Source organism: Perna viridis, chromosome 2, assembly GCF_037379345.1.
Source record: "Perna viridis isolate PV_CMFRI_1.1 ecotype Kerala chromosome 2, ASM3737934v1, whole genome shotgun sequence".
Classification (NCBI taxonomy): Eukaryota; Metazoa; Mollusca; class Bivalvia; order Mytilida; family Mytilidae; genus Perna; species Perna viridis.
In genome coordinates this window covers 38721825-38743870 of record NC_142446.1, presented here as the reverse complement: position 1 = coordinate 38743870, position 22046 = coordinate 38721825, and the positions used below count along the sequence as shown (strand labels likewise).

The window sequence follows — 22046 nt, the reverse complement described above, 5'->3', positions numbered from 1 at the left end:
CCAAATACGGTCTGACAATAGACTTTCACTGAATAAAGTATTCTCTATGAAAAATGGCTACTATTTGATCTCTGAATCACAGAGGATGTTAACAAAATTTTCAATATAATGCAAGAAAAGTTAGGTCGTTGACAGTGTTATCCACCACTGAAATATTTTCAGTGATGTTAAAACACGTTTTACCATACATTGTAAGTATATGAAAAACCTTGTCTTTTTTTAATTTTTTTTCTGGTGATATAAATGGCCAAATTCACTGTCAAAATTATGGGTTACTTCATGACATGATTTATCCACTGCCTGTTTCTTATAGAGACTGATATTTAATATCTCCATGGTTCATTTATCTCGATTTATGTTTTCGTTCTTAACCAGATTCATAAAAATGTTGGAAGAAAACCCCTAAGCCTCAGACAATATAGAGCTGTGCCTACGACCGTTTATTATTCACCCGTGCTCTTACCACAGAACAATTAGAAATCAACAATTCATCAGTTTCAGAGTTAACGCCCAAAAATGGGAAATCCCAATTTTTATCATTTAAGTTCCTTTACTTGAAAAGTAAAATCGGGAAATAAAAAAAAAACAGCGTTTAGGGCTTATATCAAATGAAATTAACATCATTTTCATATCAAATTGCTGAAAGCGTAATTAATTTCGTCCGAAAAATGGGACAATTTATTTAGTATTACAAAGCACAAATAACATTTTAAAATAATAAACAAAATAACAGGATGATATAACTATTTATTAATTATAAGGAAAACGGTCTACAATGGAAAATGTATAAAAACATGTAACTCACTGGTACTAGTTAAAAATATTGTAATACACTGAACACAATTTAAAAATAAATATTAACAACATAAGAACACAACTGTTACAGTAAAACAAAACAACTCCGATGGCTTGGAATACAATCTAGAACAACAAAATAAGACCAAAAAGTGTTAAATTCTATTCCCAAAAAGTATAGTTGCAGTATGTTGCTGAACACTTTAAGAAATCTATGAACACTATCTAAAGATTTGATTTACCTCCCTTCGCACACTACCGGTCAATAAAGAAATCAAAATAAGAATTTTCTGAAATTTTATTCCTTTTAAGCTTGTTCCTATCTTTACATCCTTTAATATGGTCTAGAATAGAACCTAACAATTGAAAAAATAACTTATCATTACATCTTCACTATAACCTAATAACATGTCAAGAAAGGGCTTTGACAACATTCTTCTGTACATACATACACATGTACTACAGAACGAAACACTTTGATCTTCAGTAGATACATACTACAGAACGGAACACTTTGATCTTCTGCAGATACATACACATGTACTACAGAAAGGCATACTTTGATCTTCTGTAGATACATACACATGTACTACAGAACGGAACACTTTTATCTTCAGTAGATACATACTACAGAACGGCATACTTTGATCTTCTGTAGATACATACACATGTACTACAGAACGGCACACTTTGATCTTCTGTAGATACATACACATGTACTACAGAACGGCACACTTTGATCTTCAGTAGATACATACACATGTACTACAGAACGGCACACTTTGATCTGATCGCATAGGACACTGCTATTTAGTAACTTCATAATTATTTCTTAGGAAAAAAAGGAAAGGGTCGACTGAGGATAGTTCTTTTCTGAAATTGGTGAAAATAATATACATTTTTTTTAAATCCCCCATTTTACAACAGGTTAACACCATACAATTTTCAAGTTTTTTTACCCTCACTCCCACTTCCCACCCCCAAAATTCTGAGTCTCTCACCTCTGACCACTAGTCAAAAGATAAAAATAAAGTGGTTCAATTAATTTAGTTGTGTTGATGATTTTTTCATACATGTAGTAGTAGTATTTTTTCAATTTCAAATACCATCATTCCCTCTTGTCCCACACAAATTTCAATCAACCATCCCCTTCAGTGGTTAAAATCATGAAAACAAAAACGCAAACATGAAAAGAAAAAAATATCATAATTATTAACCTACAATTGACTAATAAAATACTTCTAGATATAAAACAAAATCTCTTCATGGCAATTAATATATCATATTACATATTTAATGGCAAGAACAGGTATTCTTTGCAAATACAAAAAGAACACCTGTTAAAAATAAGCACCTTTATACATAGCAAACACAATTCTGATTACTTTAGTAAATGCAAAAATGTGTAAATCATGATTCAGTTGAAACATACAATTATGAGTCCAAATCTCCAAAAGAATCAGACAAAATTAATTAAATATGAAACATGCATGTCAAAAACCAATCTTTCTGGCAATATATTGTCACTAAGTCTTACTGACCACCATTTGGTCTGTAAGTTTGAAAAAATTTCATTTTTTACAGAATGTTGCGAAATTTCACATTTTCCAAAAATCTAAATTGTTTATCTGCATTGTATTTCATTACAACACATTTAACAGATAAAGATGGTATATTTTGCCTTCATACCTTTGGTCTAATGGTACAAATATGTCCTGGTATTAAACTGAAGTATGTAACCATAGTTAGTATTAGTTACCCAAGATGGTGGAAGAAAAATCAGGTATTTTTTCTAATTAAGATATTTACTGATCATATCAACTTTTTACCCAAATGATTAAATCAAGTTTGCATATTTCTTTCCTATTAACAATGCTCAATTCAATTGTTCATTTTTTAAGGCTGAATAAGACTCATTTGAAAAAAAAACATGGATGATGTACGCAGATCATGCACGACAATTATGTACATCATGTGCATTAGTTATGTTTATCAGTTAACTTTTTTCAGTGTCCAAATGTGACATTATTGATAGAGCTTCATCAAAATTCTGGCTATAATTGGTTACTTTACTTATAATGGAATGTGTATGTGGGTTGATTCTGTCTAAATTTGCTATTCAAAAGACCAAAATATTGATAATCAAAATTATTTTTTTCCTTTGTCTGTCATTTAACTGCAGTTATGTACATCAGTTTAATACTAGTGAGTAAGCAAATTTCAATGTCAGAGTAAAGGGTTTTCCCACAATTTCAAAAATTTCAATTTCTAGAAACCTTGCACAATTTCAGAATATCAAAGGATCTAATAATTAAACCCCATTAAAATTGGGCATGAAATAAGCAATTTACACAGTTTCATAAAATGTTTTGCCCCTGTCCAACCCCTTATTTCTTAACAGAGAGGGCCATAACCCTCTAATTCAATCCAAGCCAATATGAACCTTGTGTTTCATTTTTACAAAGATCCATTCAATAACATCAAGTTATTGTCAGAAAAACCAAATAACAGATGACAATTACACGCTATATCATTAGAAATCAGCTAAGTTTCAATAATTGCATAATGTAAACATTCATGTACATGTAGCATCAGATGGAAATTTTGATCTTTAGGTAAAAAAAAATAATGTAATAGTATTGAGACTAATTACTACAAAAACTCACAATATAAAATCAAATCCTTAGAGGAATGATTTTGCTTCAAGATATAGTAACAATTGTATTTCTGCTAAATGAAAATTAAAACCTCGATAATAAATGCACATTATTATATAGATATAGCAGTGTTTTATCAAATGTTCCAAGTGCAATAAATTTCAATAGTTCACAATGTGAAATAAATTTGGAAATTTCACTCTCGGACTTTCTTCTAACAAAGTGTCAATCTGCCAATAATTGAATTTAAAATACATGCTGAAAATATCAATAAATTATTAATAAAATCTATATAATAAATAGGATAATCAATTCGTTATCAAGAATAACCAAAATATGATCACTTGTGCCAAGAATGCTTGAGGATTAAACTCGTGTGCGGAACAAGTTCTGCACACTCGTTAAATCTAGGTGTTCTTCAGCACTTGTGATAACATTTGGTTATTCACTCTTTCCAATTAATTATTCTATTATTATATCTGATCTAAAGACATTCATAATACAGTGTACATCTAAAAAAGTCGTTTTCACAAAAGCAATGCATGCCATATATTAGACAAGGAAAAAATTTTAAAAACCTGTAATAAGACTAGAGTATACAAGTACATGTAGTACCTTATTTAACCTTTCAATAGTTTCAGTAAGTTACATAAACAAGCATATATATATATAATTAAAGTAAAAAACAATCAGACAATGTGCAAGCTTATTAAGATTTAATTGTCATTTTTTTCCTAAAAATGTGAAGAAGACAATCTATTGTCAAATACTGCCCTGTGTCAAAGCTGGTCAATTATAGAAGCTCACAGCATTCTCCCCCTTTTTCATGTGTCATTTTGCTTTAAAAAAAAGGAAAACAACTTCCATCATAAATGCCTGAATTCTCTTAAAACCTGTTATAATAACTTTATCTACATTGAAATGCTAATAGAAGTAAAAGAATACGAGATGTTGCACACTACATGTATGTCATGAGAATACCCTTATTGGCTATTTATGGTAAACAGGAAGAAGAAATGAAACTAATCTGGAAAGGAAAGGCACTGTAAAAGTCATCATGCAAAAGGAATACATCAAATGTCTAAGCATTCCCTCCAGTGGAAGCTGAGAAAACCACTCTACCTTTGCATGTATTTTGATCTCAGAAAAAATACAGTGAAACCAAAAACCTGTCTAAATTGAACAAATTCTGAGGACCAATAGGGGGTTCAGTTTAGATTGGTTTTACAATACACGCAAGTGCCACTATTTTCTAAGAACACAACCCCTTCCTTTGTTTTTCAGACATATAATTTACTCTTGGTGTGACCCCAACACAAAAATATGTAGCAGCTAAGACAGTCTTCTTATCTTAAAGCAAAGTACTTGGTACATGTACTAACTTTGTTTTACCAGCATGATATAGATCAATACTAGGATTACATTTGATCCTAGTAACTAAAAATCTTAATACAAAGTTGAATAAAAATTGTTTGATAAAATATCTTTAAAAGGTGTATCAATTTTGAGGCTAAAAATGATTTTATGTAAATTGAAAAATTTTCATTTCATGGGAATTCGAAATTATGGTTAGACTGGTCCACCATAAGAATAAGCATGGATTGCAATTCTTTCAAACATTCAAAGGAATATGATTGTGCAGTAAAACAACAATAATGTACATGTACATTGTACAGGTAAGTATCAAATTTCTTCAAACCGCTTTGTTTTATGTAAAAACTTAAAAATTAAAGTTTTATTTTTTGCTTTTATGAATCTGTAAAAATTGTCTATTTTAAAGAAATTTTTGCTACTGATTTTTTGTAAAAACTTTGAGGCAGTATAAACAAAAATCATAACTTGTACAATCCAATATAAAAAAAAAATACTTCAAATTTGGGCCTTACAAAGCTAGGGGTATTAAAAGGATTAATAAATCAAATCCTGAAATTCCAGAAAAACTGAAATGTCCTCAAGGCATTGGCAATTCTGAAAGGAGGTAGAAGTGACATGCCAGTAACCCCCTTTACTTTGGGGACAAAAATTACAATTGTTGCATGAAAACTTAATTTTCTATAATATGTACTCAAAAGAAATTTACACTTTGCTCACTGATATGTATCACTGCACACTCCCACCCCTCCACCACAACATCAAAACATGGAACTGAAACAAAAACAAATAAATACACACTTAAATCTCTTAGGTTTTACCCTATTCACCACAACCTGAAATATTAGATCTATCACTGCTTAAGGGCACCTATCTATGAATAATGACAATAACCCCAACATGACAAGCTCAATTCCTATGATAGTAAAATATTTTAAGAAGCAGGAATATTGTGAATAAACTGTAAGTTAAAAATTGTTGTTATGTTTGCTATTGGTATTATTGAAGGGGAAGCAGTTTACAAAATAAACATATAATCAGATGATAAATTTTTAAAACACAATCTTTCAAACACTGGCACTTTTTGACCCCATTGACCCCTTGTTACTCAAAAAAACAGTAAGAAATGTTCCAATACTGATTAAAATACAATCAGGGATTTTCACAAGGAATCCAATAAACAAATCAAAATCGGACCAGAAATAAAAAAGTTTACTTTTAGTGCGTGTCCCCAATCTAGCCATCTATAAACATAAAATGTTAAATACTTTCACAAATCTGTTAAATATTCTTAAAGTATTAAATGCTTTAGCAAATCTGTTAAATATTCTTATAGCGTTACATTCTTTTAAAAATGTGTTAAATATTCTTAAAGCAGGATTTTATAAGAAACAAATTTTAAAAAAACAGTCAAAATTATGGGATAATGAGAAATGAACCTTCTACATCATTCTTAAATAAACACCTACTTTACCTATTTTAGCCCCTTTTCTGCAGATTGGTTGGGGCAAGTGACCCCATTTTAACAAGCAAGCTTCCTCTAGCACCAAGTAACAATATATCAAAGATTCACGACATTCAGTTCACTACAACTACATAACAAAAATAATATGCCCACAATTTTTTGCCCACTTAAAAAATATGGAATGTATCATTTTTCTCCCTGAAGTAATCAAAATGTTTACAACTGAAAATGACTGAAGGTCTCACAATAAAGTAGTAAAATGGTTTATGCAGGTTGTAATTGATTTGATCTTATCTACTCTTGCACAACAAAAAATAAATAAAAACACTCCAAGACATTGTACCAAATCTTCACAATTTGAAGATACTTTAAATATAACACAGATAGACAACTGATTTGATATGGCTGGACGGAAAATCTCAAGAAAAACAATGCATACAAAAAAAACAAAAACAAAAAAAAAAACAAATTGTAGTGCATATTAACAAACTTCCAAATCAAAGAATATCCATGTAAGAAATTGAGGACATTATTTTTTTATATTTTTAACAATTGAATTTTTTTTACTACAAATGTAGATATTGTTTAACAACCTTTATAACTAGTAGTGATATTAAATACTTGGCAAAACAAAGATTTGATTTTTATGGTTTTTTTTAAATAAAAATTATTTTTCATTGATCATGCTGAATGAAATAATAAATTCTGGAATACATTTTTTTTCATATCTAACTTCTTATTTTTGACATACACTTAATTTTTTTGTTCAATATTTTGTTCAATTTCATGTGCAACTTTTTTGTCCAACCACATGTGTAACTTCTTAGCTTTGACACATGTCAAACTTCTTTGCCTAAACGAATAAGTAATTTTTAATATAAAAGCCAAAATTTACTTAAGGCAGTTTTGCAAAAATGGTCATAAAGATGAATTGATCCACAAAATTTTCTCATTCTGTTGATTTGATTGTCTCTAATATAAGGATACCCATTGAACTAAGGTTGGTCTGGAAAGGTTACCTATTCCAAAAATGTTGGTAGTTACAACCATATAGTATGTATACAAAACAGACAAAACTGTTCAGGTTCTTGTTACCACGACTACAGGCTTTTAAGTTTCCATGTCTCCCAAGTATACCTGAATTGATATGTCAGCAGATGAGTTCTACAGAGAAGTTCTTGTAACTTACAGTACCTTTCTGCAGGCTGTTGCAGCTCCTTCAGTTTGGCATGTGTGGCAAACTGTATGTGCTTGAAATGACTGATTAGATTAGAAGACACAATACTTTCCAGTAAAGCATACTCACAACCCTCACAATTGATTGTCAATAAGTCAACTTTGAAACTACCTACACCAAGTCTCTGAAAAAAGTCTAAGGCATTTACAACTTTCAAAGAGCATGTTCCCTGTCCTGAACCATAGAATGGAGAAGTAGCATCTCCAATATTTCCTTCCATCCTAATCATAAATGTTTCATACTTAGCACCAAGACCAACATTATACACAATAGCATTGGTAAAATTGTGTAGTCGATTTCCTAACTGTCTATATAACAGTTTCAAAGGCTCTAAAACAACTAAGTATTTTGGTTGGTACATTCTTAAATATTCTACAGCATCCTCCCCAACATTGCCTCCTACTTCTATCATAATGCTTTGGCCATGCTGAAGATAAGTGTGATGAGTTCTTCTTACAAACTGAGTATCTCCATCCCAAAACTCACTTTGGCCTTTTTCCCAATCCTCCTCAAAATTTTTAACACAGGCACTATATCTGTCATTCTCTGACTCAGTGAGCCCTGCATTCTGTACTTTTTTTACTTTAAATGAACTAGCACCAACTGCTGCAACTGGCAAAGTTTTAACTTCCTCCAGTCCTGTTCTATTTAGTAATTGAGGATCTTCTATACAAATGTACTCAATTTTTGGTTTGCTATTAATAAAAGTACAGTAATGATGACCAGCAAACCTAAACATGACTATGATGATTGCAATAATAATAAAACATCCAAAAATGTATCGTCTCTGCAAAATGCAACTCATCCTTGATAATCTGAAAAAGAATAATGAATACGATAATTATTCTTTATTACAAATTGATGATACAAGTACATGTTCATCTTATATTCTAAATATTTACAACGAAAATATCTTTTTTTTTTATCAAAATTTCATTAGAATCATAACGCTTTATTTAAAGTTTAACTTTAATCAGTGCAAATGATCACTGGAATATGAAAAGACATTTTACAGGTCCTTTTCTGAAACACAAACTACATGAAGTTACTGAGATTAACCCTATCAAGTTTCAATACATTGGCACTTGTGGTTTCAGAGGAGTTGATCTTTGAAAATTGACAAATCAGAAGCTTATACAATGTATAGTCTCTTGTGGTCATCTTGTTCAATCAAGCAGAACCAAAAGTAGATGCATTCATTATTTCCATCAAGTTTAGTTAAAATTGGTCAAAACAGCTGTCATGTAGTTGAGCAACATGTGAAACGTTTATGGACAGCTAATGACAAACACAAAGTGATGGTATAAGCTCACTCGGACCTATGGTCCAGGTGAGATAAAAAGTTAAGATAAATTTTAATCGACCTGATCTTGAAATTCAATGGACCAGATTTAACTCAATTTAAAAAAAGCATATAAATTCTACAAGCAAACATTTATAATAATGTGTCATTTTGTTCCCAAAAGTACTTAGTAATACACAAGGGATGCCACTTAAATTGTACATCAAGGGTGTTTATTTTTCAATATTCACACAATAACCCTTTTATAGCAATGCATGGCTTTGAAAAGCTTTCACATTATATTGTAAATTAGAAAGCTATATATCGACTAGCAGTATGAAAATTTTAGTGCCCGTTTACTATTGGATGATTTTAGTGGTAATATATATATATACATGTATGTTATAGTAAATAAGCATAATTAGGAATTGCACGAAATTATTAAAAATTTAGTTACTACAAGTAATTCCTTACTGGTTTTGTAAATACATGTATTTCCTGGTTATCTTCAGTTGTTACAGGAAATTACTAAAATATTCCACATTTTCAAGTTTATTTAAGTAGCCTATATCAAATTTTAATATGATTAAAATAGAATATTTAAGTAAACTAAGCTTTTTAGCTGATGAGTTGATTTCAAATTTAAAGTAAAATACATGTAGATTGTGTGTACAAATAATTAATCTATGTCATTAACAAAGTTAAACATTTAAGCTGATGAGTTGTTTTGATAACTCTTATTCCAAATGAAATTCAGAATCTGCAGGTTTTGCAAACCCACTTAACGAAAACCAAAAAAATCCTGACTTAACACCTAAGGAGGCCAATGCTATTCCACACCCTATGAAAGCAACTGATTATAACATGAGTGTACAGTTTGTCAAGCAGAATTTTAGGCAATCAAACCAGATGGAAGCACATCTGAATACTTTAAACACAACGACTTCATTGCATTAAAAATAAACCAAACAAATGAGAGGTAATAGTTTGTCAATGGAAACAGAAAAAAATGGTTGCAAGAAGAAAACCAGATTTTGCGACCCATCAATGGCAACAATGCTACAGTTACCATTTCAAGTGTATACATAGGGGCAGGGGAGACCCTAGAAATACTGTCTGTGCGAGACCTAACTGGGTAGTCAAATACATTACAAAGCCCCTCACCCTAGAAATATGCTATGTGTTATGACAGCTGCTGATTCTAACAGTACAAACTCATTACAAAAAAAAAAAAAAAAATTCTTGCGTCAACATTCTCAAAAACTCAGTTTACTGCTTCTTCTTTTCATGGACTACCTGAAGATGATATCAGTGCAATTAATGTTGGTCATTATTGCAATGAATTTGATAATTTTTTTTAAATGTTTAAGGGCTAATGTTTTATGCATTTCAAGGTGTTACAATGAAAACACTAAATAATAAATAACAAGTACCAATGTTGTTATTTATTTAAATAATTTACTTTATATGGTACAATACATTTTTTACACAAATGTTTTGAAATACACCTATCCTTTCTTAACTATGTTAATAAATATTTTTTAAGTCAATAAAATAAGCGTAAAATGGCCTATTCATTTTAGCAATTACCTGTTATTACTGGCAAATTTAGGAAGTACATGTATTTACTAAACAATTCTGAATACATGTACTTATATAAGCATACAATATTCCATGAACTTTCTCAAGTACTATTTCTCTTTTGAGTGACACATCAATACACATGCATAAAACTTGATGGCACTTTTGAATTATGGCATTGTTAAACAAGAGCCTCTCATGGCTTGAATCGCTCACCTGGTTTAATATCTTTACAAAGTACATGGAAAACTTTAAAATGGTCAAACGTGTACCAATTTTGCACAAATGATATATGTCATGGTACTGAACATTTAAACAGTAATCATAATTCTACTTATGTTAACTGAATAACATGCTGAAAGTGCAAAAAATCATTAAACAATGCAATCAACAGATTTTTCCTGAATTTGCACCAATCATAAATCTTTATATACTTTTACATATATATTTTTTAAATTTACATTAATTATCAAGCTGCTATTGTTTTGTTCACAAGAAGCAAAATAGGGAAAATTGTCAATATGACTTATTGAGGCCATAATTCCAGGAAGTGTCAACAGTTGTTTTCTGAAATTGGCACCAAAATAGATATTGAAATACTTAACATTTTATTTTTTGAAATTGGCATGAAAATAGATATTGAAATACTGAACATTTTATTAATTTACATTAATCATCATTCTGCTTTCATTTTCTAAATAACAGGCGAAAAAGAATAAAAACGTCAAAAATGACATTTTCAAAGACTGTAACTCCAAAAGGGGTCTACAGATTTATCTGTAATCAACACAAAAAATATACATTAAAATACTGAACATTTTATCAATTTACAAGTAACACCAATCTGCTTTTGTTTTCTAAATAATAGGCAAAAACTGATAAAAATGTCAAAAGTGACACTTTCAAGGCCATAACACCAAGAAAGGTCAACAGATTTTTCTGAAATTTGCACAAATAATAGAATAATTGAAGTACTGAACATTTTATCAATTTACAATAACCATCATTCAGCTTTCACTTTCTAAAGTATAGGCAAAAACTGCCAAAAAAAGGTAAAATTAGCAAAAAAAGGGAAATAACTCCAAAATTATTACCTCGATTATCTTGAAATTATCTGAGAAGATAGATCTCTTTAAGCCAAAGAGACTTAAATGTCTCAGATTCCTTTTAACTGTTATGGTTTTTGAGATATAAACAAAAATACATGGTAATACCCCTATGTTCTATTTTTAGTTACAGTGGCCATGTTTTTTTGGCAAGGAACAATAACAGATACAATTTTGGAAGTGAACATGCCAAGGATGATTGTCACTAAGTTTTATCAAATTCTGTTCAGGGGTTTTAGAGGAGAAGAATTTTAAATAAAAGTTAATGACAGACAATAGATGCCAAGTGATGAGAAAAGCTCACATGGCCTTTCAGACCAGGTGAGCTGAAAGTCAAGACAAATCAACTTACTTGTGTACCATTACAAAAGGTTGAAAAATTGTTCAAAGAAGATCAAACTGATTCAGGAGACGCAGAAATTATTTTCCATTAAACATATTTTCAATTTTTACAAATGGAAATCTGCATAGGTCTTTGAAAATTATTTATATTCCATGCAATTCACACATACACTGTATCTAAAGAAACTCCTTTGGTTGTTAAAACTCACAAAAATCCCAATTAAAAGTTTCATAATAAGATATATATATGTATGTAGTTCCTGGAAACAGGAAAAGTTTTAAAAGAAAGTACTTCCACGTACATGTATGCAAAGCGTAAATGTGTAAATATATGATAACTAATCACTGGCAAGTAGAAAGTGTCAATTATATTTATACAATCAAGCTAATGCAATATGATATTCTCATCTGAACAATATTAATATAACAAAGAAATCTTTTGTATGGACAAGTGTCAGTGCATAAAATTACCTCCTTCACAAAAGAGTTAAATGCAACGAATAAAATGCTTTGTGAAGCACAGCATAATATGACCTCAGTGGTAAAACCACAAACAGTTGGGGCAAGTGTGGACACAACATTAGTGTTTGAAACACTCAATCATAGAGACTTACAATTCAATATGCACACAACAACTAGTTTGGACACTATATTTCACAAAATTTGAAATTTAAAGAAAAATTTTCTTAATCAAACCAAAAATAAACTAGAGACTCTAAAGAACCTGAATCTTTCACCTACTCATTAATAATATTTACAGCTTTCTAAAGCTTAACTCTTGATCTTACTGTACTATTATCACAAGAACCATTTAATCAAGTTATCCACCCAGTTTTCATAAATACAATAAATCTTTCATAGTAATTTTTCCCCTCTTAAAGGGCTAACAACTTCAACATCAATCAACAGAATTTGATGAAAATTATGGCATTGGTTCACCTCACCATGTTGAGCAGCGCTAAGCTTGTCATAAAAAATGACTAAATAGTGCTCAGAAACCTAGCCAGGGGCTAGGAACTCTGCCCACAGAGCAACTGGGATGTGTGCCCCAGTTGGTTGAATGGGGTACCCCTGGTGTGTTACATGCTGGGGTTATCAGGCTATAATACGAAAAACCTGACCGCAAATCATAGTGGTGCACCATGTTATGAAAGATGCCATGTTCCTCGCATGTTAAAGAACCCTGCTGTGGTATTCGATAGTAGGAACCTTTGCGCTCCGCCACAGGAGGCTAAATTGCCTGACCCTGCCCATCCCTCCCTTTTTCTTGTGGCAATCAAAATTTGTCGACCCTTATTATCCTTGTGTCCCATCCCTTTTTTCATTTCATCATCATCATTTCATGTTCATTACCTGAATATAGCTGAAATATTGCTGCTCGGGCGTTAAACCCCAACAATCAATCAATCAATTTCCCCCCATGAAAATTTGGCATAACCCATTGATTTTCAAGTTATTTCCAAGAATCCTCAATTTTAAGTTGGATTAAGAAAACATAAATGGCAGATCTTCATCAAACCTTCACAAGAAATATGGGGTGGGTGGATTTTATTTTTTATTTCTTACCAGATATTTGCTAGCCTAATTTTAGTTGAAGTATAGATATGTTCTACATCCATAGCCACATCAGTTTCAGAGAAGAAACATTGACTGTCACCAAGAAATGAAAGATTTGTGTGTTATAGTATCTAAATATTAAAAACTGTGGCAGAAAAATTCCTGATTTTGAAATTCCTGCCCCAATTGTTTTAATTTTTGTCAATTTTTTAGGGACAGGATTGGATGAAAATCTGCTATGTAATTTTATTTGGCTTAATGGTGGCCATGTTTTTTGACAGATCAAAAATATCCACATACAAGTTGTTAAGGATATCTTAACAATCATTCATGCCATGTTTGATTACAATCTACCCAGAAGTTTCAGATTTTCAAAATTGGAAATGTAAAATTCAGAAAAAAATCCATTTCAGAATCTATAACTCAAACATCCACCAATGGATCTTTCTGAAAATTTCGGCAAATGTCCATCCCATCATGCTGAACAATTTTACTCCCAGTCAGATTTTAGCTAAACAATAGGGGTCAAATTGCAGAATTTTGCAAATAACTCTAAAACAGTTGACAAGTCTCATTATATATCTTTGTTTCAATGACTTATTCCAATTTGTTTAATGCATTTTTTCACAGATCTTAAACTATGTCATTATAAATTACACAACAACATGTATCTGCCATTTTCTGATTTTCTAAAAGACCGAAACTCTTAAAGGAAAATAAAGAAAATCTGATAAAAAAAGCCGTTTTTTTCTGGTTGAAAACAGTCTGCATAAGTAATTTTCTAACCCCCAATTCTTCATGTAAATGTACACATTTTCAAAAACCCTGTTCGTTTTTTATCTTTTTTAATTCCATTCAACTTTTTATTTTTTTTTCACTAACTTTTGAACAAGCTATATTATACTGTAAGAAATGGTATAGACACAAACACTACAATCAAGTCAACATTTTAAGAATACTGCACACTGAATTTATTCCATAATAAAGTATTTCGAGTGAGTAACTTAATTAGTGGTACATGATAATGTGTAGACTGTGTGACACATAATGTAAACTAGAATTGCATCTCTACACTGCGTTTTTATGACATTTAATTAAGATAACAGATTCTTTGAAAATATTTTTTTCTGATTTCAAAATTTTTTTCTAGTCATTCATTCTATTGTTTTTTTCCTACCATCCGATCCTATTTCTTAAGGTCAAAACTATGTAAACCAACAAATCAAAAAACTCAGATTTCTTTTTAAAAATCTTTTTAAATATACCAGTATACTAATACTTAAACATACCTTCAACAGCTTTAACCAGCATTAAAATATGTTCATTGGATGAGTATAAATATGAACCAGATGTCACCAATCTACATACATGTACATGTATGTTAATTTTAGTACTACATGTACATGCACATATTTGAAATTTTATAAATATGAACCAGAAAATAGTTACTTAGTGGATTAATGAGACATGTCTGCCTTCAGGATACATACATGTATGTATCTGTATTCATTTTTAATCTACAATGTATGGACATTTTTTACCCCCAAAAATGAATCATTAAAATAGAATTAAAATAATCTTTTCACCTTGTTTTTAACTATTTTCAAGAGTCATATGCAAAATGTACTATAAGCTAATTTTTATTTTTGAGTAATGTGGCAAAGGGCTTGTAGCTAGCATGGAAATTACATATAGACCAATGAAATGTGTTTATAGACCTAGTAAAGACTAAATAAGTTTAACAAGTTAAAATTTGAAAATCAGTAACAACCTTGTTTTTTAAACAGACACTGTCTATTGGTCTAAGCATGCAAATTTGAATTAATTTTTTTGTTTTTGTTTAAAGGGCCAAGTACACTACTGTCAACACAAACTTTCATTTCTCCACTCTTCACAGTGGAGATATCGTGAGTGGAGTGGAGTCACAGTGTCTTAACTCTTATAGTGAAGTCATCATTTCAAAATTTGTTGATTAGTTCTCCTGTTTCTATATACCAAGATATGTTCAATGATTTTGGTAAGTTTACTTAACATTTCAATTAAGGACAAAAAATAATAGAAAAGATTTAAGACTATGCAATTTTATCTCAGTTTTTACTTTAGTGGAGAAACATTGGAGTCAGTAAAGGACACTTCAATGTGGAGAGTGGATAAATTAAAATATAAATTGACTGTTAAATTGTTGTATATCAAATCCATGTACACAAGAGAGTCTTTAAAATGTTAATCTCCCAAATTGATGCTTAATATTTATTTTGGTCTTGTTTTCCTAGCTCTGTCTGCATTCTGTCAGCACAGTCATAAAAAATAGATTATATATGAACTTTATCAACGTGTTAGTCTGCAACTGATAATGTTCAATTTAAAGTTATTAAATTGAAGCAAAAATTATCAGACCACAACAAAGGAATGTTGTTTCATCTATGGACCATGAACTGCAACAATACACAATTTACCATTTTTTCTTCACATTGTTAACATCCAAACTGTATAAAAGTTTTCATAGAAGTATTCTCTTTCAAGAATGTGTGCCTTAACAGGAATATCAACATTAAAATAACAGTTTAGTATTGCTCTTTATCAAGCTGGTATCAGATAGCTTAACATTTTAAATCACACTGGGACCTACGAAAAAATTTCTATTTCTGCTAACCATGATAACTCTTATTTTTTGTGCCTTGCCAGTCTTGACTACATACATGTACCAACCCTACTTTTTAAGACTATGTTAGCAGAAACCCAGATATTTTTCTTGGCCTAGTTTTTAAAATGCTATCATCTGGTAATAAGACCATGTAAATTTCAACTATCTAGTAGACACTAGCATCTAGAATCAATGAAAACCCTGTCTGTGTAAATTTGAAGATAAAAATATGACCTTTAACTATATTTACACTAAAATAAGTTCGATGATAATACAAAATAGAAAATTCTAATAACTGTGCATTCACGACTCCAGAAATACTAGTAATAGACCCTAAAATACAAATTATTATCTTTGTTTTTTAAGTGCTTTCAACAGTAGAAATTCTGAAAATCTTACCAAAAAATGTAAAAAAAATCACCAGAACTTGTGGATTCATCTATAAACTAGCAGTAAGCTGGGAGTTTAATAGTAAGTCCCCAGATAATAGACCATTAACACATGACGATTGTTGATTATTTTTTATAGGCAATTAACTTGTTTGGTCACAAATCATAAAGATACTTTAGCATGCTGCTTGTAATACTGAAAACCCGATTATATCAAACATTTAAGGGTGAATTGCTTTACCGAACAAAAATGAAACGATAGCGATCAGAACTCCTCAGGCTTTCTCGTTACACAAAAGAAAAAGAGGATATTTTCCGTGTGTAGCGGAAATGGCCGAGTAGTTCCGATTGGGATCGATAGAATACACATGGATTACCTCCCTTGAATTATTAGATTTCCTTTTGGGGGGGGGGGGACCGAAAATAAAACAAAAAAAAAGGCAATCATTATCTTTTTGAAAAAAAATATCAGTTATTGGTCCGATTACTTTCATTAGGAAGCCTATATATATATCAGCAACGCTTTTAAATATTTTTAGAAAACACTAAGTTGAAAATTCAAGATAACAACTTGAAATTTCAAGATAGTAAGATGGTAGATTTTAGACAATTGACTAATCCCTTTGAAATTCGGCGCTAGAGACATTTTTTTGTTTTGACCACCACAAAAGGGGTTAGCAATTGACCTGAATGCTTATCAGTCATCCCGAGAGGTTGAAGAGATATCTGGATATGAATGATTCGAGTTGGCCAAGAAGTGGAAATATCATTCAACTGATAATAGATTGTACCAGCGAGAAAATTCCATATAAAGTTGTAATGAAAAAGGAACACTACATAAACAGTGAAGGCTTACCAGAAACTTATGCCATGATCTATACACGATGAGTGACTATTTATTTATTGAAGGAGGTTGAAAGGGGGATGGACTGATTGTGTTTTCGTGTTACTTTCTTTTGCATATTTGATTTGCGCGGTTAAATTTCGTTCGATGATTTTGTCTGTGCTTCGTACTTCCCTTGACTCCGCGACAGTAGATCGGCAAATAACCTCGGACACTAGTGACTATGATTTTCCATTATTTATTGGAACTCTCAAAAAACAATACCACTGTACAAACATATTAACCGAGATCACTGTAAATAGATGACACAGATTGTGGGTGCACGTATCTTCATTCATCCTACCACGAGAAGTAGGAGTACACCGAACGGCAGTTTAAACCAGAAAACAGTAACAGTACTATATGAAATAAAAAAATATTAATAGATCTAAAAAAACCTTCGCAAAATAAAAATAATTGTCCTGTTGATATAAATATGAGATAGATTTTTTTAAACTTTATTACTTCTTAATAGAAATTTAACTTTCAACGTTTACGATCGGGGAACTCAAACCTGGGCACTGACCAAATTTAGCGCCATACACCAGTATACAAATTGTTGCAGCCGTACGGAAGAACATCATTGAGAGGTTCTCCAAAAAGGTATCTGATTCACCACTTGAAAGGTAAATAATAGATAAAAGCCGAGCATGGCTAGCAAAATACTTTTCATTTACATAATACAGTACACAGAAATGTAATTTACTTAAAAGATATACAAATAAAAAACGAGACATGCAAAAAATGCATTCTGATCAAATATCAATTCGACATTTTGGGTCCGGGGTGCATTACAGAATTATTCCTAAATATGTTTCCGAAAACATACAACAAACACTTCTGTGAAATGATGATTGATAAGGTGGGCCTAAAATGTTAACATTATGGATCCAGTGTACATCTGCATTGTATACGAATAAAAAGAAAGAAACTATATCAAGCGGCCAGCATTTTGATTAAAAATCAGAATATATAAGATCAGTTTTCCGGGATACAACACAGATTTATATTATTTAAGAAATATTCGAAGCCAGCATTTTTTAAAAATCAAAGTACTGAAGTACTGAGTCAATGAAGCCTTCGTATTTTGCTCCGTTTCGTACTGCACAATCACATTTCTAATCATAAAAAGGATTGTAATATTTTAAACTAGGGAAAGTAATATTTTTACCATTCTTTCTTTTAATGGAATTTTTTTTTCAAAGACCGTTTATTAGCTGAGCAGCAATGGCTTCTTGAGTCGACAAGACGAATGGGGGAAAATGACTCAACCTCTTCTTACTTTTCACACACACAGATTTGACGATACACATTTAAAATTTTTTTATATCACTTCACTACATAGCTTTTGCTTTTACTTATCATAGAATTGAAGCAAATATTTATACAGCTCCAAGTTCTCCCTTAGTCATACATGGACAGAAACTGTTTAGTTAAACCACTGTTGAATCCTGTGTCCCTGTGTCAAAGCATGTAAATTTGCCACTTTTGGTGTCTAATTACTTTTAAAATGAATTATAACCATACAATCAGACCAAAGCATCAACATAGTAGTTCACCCAAAACCAAGGTTTTTTTTTCACCTCTATTAAATAGAATTACTAACAGAGTCATAAAATGGAGCAGTCCTGAGAGACACAGTATTCAAGACTGTGATAAAAACAATGTATATTTTCATGTCATTCAAACAACTTGTATCTTTCAGTACTAATAGACCCCATATATATGTTTAATGGCTTAATCAGATAACTAGCAAGTCCCATCCCTATTAAATTCAATGCTGTCAAAATATTGTAAATAAACAGAAACTGAAAACTTTTGGTGAATAACATTTTTAATATCTATTCTAAAATTAGACAAAAACAAGTACGTTACAGATTTCAACATGTGTTGTTAATTGTAAATATGTGAATATGTATTAAGATGACAAACAATGATAGATATATATCAATTGAAATAGGTTTTTGTACTGTTTACAAGTAACACATTGTAAACATGTCTTATCTTTCAAAAAAAAAAAGATAGCCAAAGCAGTAAAATTTGTTCTTTTGACTTATAATTTTCTACATTTCATTCTGGAAATACATGTAACTGCGTCGGAAAAAGAAGACATGCTGTAAGTATCTGTTGGTACATACAATGTATGTACAGCATGCAATACCTATACTTTAGCTCTCGTTGCATAATTATAAATTGATTCAAAAACTTCAAACCTTCTTAAGTTTGTAACATGAATATAATCATACATTTCACACTAAAAATAGGGTGAATTATCAGGATTATGAGCTCATGATAGATTCATACCTATTTATCATAAACTAACAGAGTACAAAGAACATTTTACATATATTGTACATCAATGCTATAAAAAAAATAAACAGGATTAATACAGAAGATTTGACATGATGCTCATCTGTTGAGATGCATGCGGGGTGACGCAAAAGTACTGTACTAACGGGTTGACTAACAGAAAAAGGAGGATTAATTTTCCCTTCAATATTAAACATATAAGACTTTGTCTCTCAAATACTATTTTCAGCTATTTTAAGTCTACATCTAAATATTGTCAGGCAAATTAAAGAATATATTTAGATTTGTCATGATGCTCAACTGGAGAAATCCAAGATGACGAGGGTACTAGCGGGGGCTACAGATACAGAAAAAAATATCCATTCTTTCCCTCAAGATAATCAAAACTTGTTCGCAAATAATATCTGTAATGAAAGAATTGTGTCTACATTAGGGAGTGCTTTCGTGCAGTAACCCACCTTATTTAATAAAACTATTTCCCGTTTGGCGTTCCCTTCAGCTTCAGAAACTTTTCTTCTAAGGTCACGTGAGATATTCATACGCATGCGATGGCCGGTGACTTTAACTATTTTTCACCACGTGATCAACAGTCCGAAGAAACAAGTCATTAAATAGTGCATAAATATTACACGTATTTCTAAATAAAATGGAAGATGCGAAATTTCCCTTGCATGCTGTTTGATTAACTATCAATTTCATGATTATTTTTACTCCTTTCCATTCCACGTTTCACTCTTTTCCATTCACAATGGTATTGATCGCGGATGCATGAGAGTGCTACCGCAAATTATGATATTTAGCAAGATTTTCATGTGATGCCTAGGTCAATTTCAGCCATTGTCGTGGCTTCATTGACAAAAATTGAATAAGGCAATACATTTTGCGTCCGGGTTATACTACAGAACTTTATTTTATAAAAGACACAGGAATGAAAAAAAATACTGAACATGCGACCAGCATGTCTATACACTGATATACAGGCGGAATCAGAATGCTTACAGTACACACTACATTCCGGACATTAAGAATAAAGATATATATATTGACCTTAGGCACGCTATTGCGACTGTGTTGAAAAAACACATCTATGTAAACTATAAATGTCTAATGTAAACAATCAACACTGAATATGTGAAAGCTGTATACTGTTGGAATCAGGACAAATTATTTGTTCTGAATATTTGTCACAAATGGTACTTTTAAATCTTTATGATCAATAAACTTTCCAAAAAAAAACAAAAAACAAAAAACAAAAAAACAAAAACCGTAAAAACGTCAAATTTCCGTATGTCAGGTGTAACACACTGTAGGTTCAAAAAAAGCTAAAATAGTGAATTGCGCTATTGCAGAGGATACGAAATTCGTCAAATTTTGCATGGAAGAATAATTTCATATGTTCTATTTTAGATAATTATCAAAATTGCGTTATTTTTAGGCAAAAAAATATTCAATGCAAAAATGAAAGTGTTGGTAAATGGTCAGATTTCTAAAAGTGTTCAGTAATCAAATTCTATCATTAATGTAAGAACTTATTTACACAATATTCCTTTCCAATTGATATTTCCTAAAAATGTACATACCTTCAGCAATTCTACATCGGCATTTGATAAAATTTTCAGTACAAACAAAAATGTTACGTCTTTTTGAAAATGTCTAGCGAAATGTCAGATGTCTATTTTCTGGGTTTGTGAGAAAATTTCATGCTCCAACGCAATTCTACAATCAATTGGCAATTTCTCATTTGAAATAATGATACTTTGTAATTGTACATTCACTTAGGAATACATAAATTTCTTTTTTTATGATTTAAACCGTTTCGAGCGGATAAAATTAGAACAAAGCAAATGTCTAGAACGTATGGAACGTTTTTCGTCGATCAGGAAATGGGGAAATAAAACGGAAATAATTTCCGCTTTAGATAACAAGAACCAGACACTTATACTCGTCTCTGCAATCACAAGTATAGAACATGCAACTGAAAGAGACAAAAATTCGAAATTAAAGGGATATAAAAAGACTAAAATTATCTTTATTTTGTGTTATTAACAAACGAAAGAATAAACCAAAAAAGAATAGAATAAATTCTTATAGTTTATAGGAATTCGATCGGAGTGGAATGACTAAAACGCAAAATAGAGTTGACAGAACTTTCAAAAAGTATAGAAAAGCAGAATGATTATAGATAAAATGAATGCAGAAAAAGGGAGTCATGAACATTTTTTATTTTTGAAAACGCAAATGAGCAAATGAAATGAAAATCATTGAGCAGCTATTTAATGGGTGTAGATGAAAGCCCGATTTTCTGATGAAAAGAAAGCTCTTTCAATCTAATTACTAAGTTGTGAAAGGTCCAAATTTTATTGTTCCATGTAACATAAAATCATACATGTAATGCTCATTTTAACTTATCGCAGGAGAAAGTTGCTA

General features: G+C 30.9%; 1 protein-coding gene and 1 long non-coding RNA gene across 5 annotated transcripts; one reads left to right on the top strand and one right to left on the bottom strand.

The window, feature by feature from the left end:
• Positions 1-732: 732 nt before the first annotated feature.
• Positions 733-16723, bottom strand: LOC148624968 (uncharacterized). Of its 3 annotated transcripts, none has more exons than XM_088568133.1 (2): positions 16668-16723; positions 733-8340 (listed from the first exon to the last, which is right to left on the bottom strand). In XM_088568133.1, exon 2 carries the CDS (start codon positions 8328-8330, stop codon positions 7389-7391), a length of 942 nt encoding a protein of 313 aa, XP_088424259.1. In that variant the 5' UTR covers positions 8331-8340; positions 16668-16723; the 3' UTR covers positions 733-7388. The 3 variants fall into 3 exon arrangements, with proteins under 3 accessions (XP_088424259.1, XP_088424260.1, XP_088424258.1); XM_088568134.1 differs by lacking the exon at positions 16668-16723 and adding an exon at positions 16437-16575; XM_088568132.1 differs by lacking the exon at positions 16668-16723 and adding an exon at positions 11847-15241.
• LOC148624967 (uncharacterized) lies at positions 4988-20480 on the top strand. 2 transcript variants are annotated; one of them, XR_015919818.1, is made up of 4 exons: positions 4988-5128; positions 11622-11815; positions 15240-15410; positions 16966-20480. It is a non-coding gene; the product is annotated as an uncharacterized LOC148624967 (long non-coding RNA). The 2 variants fall into 2 exon arrangements; XR_015919817.1 differs by having other exon boundaries at positions 15240-20480.
• Positions 20481-22046: the final 1566 nt, after the last annotated feature.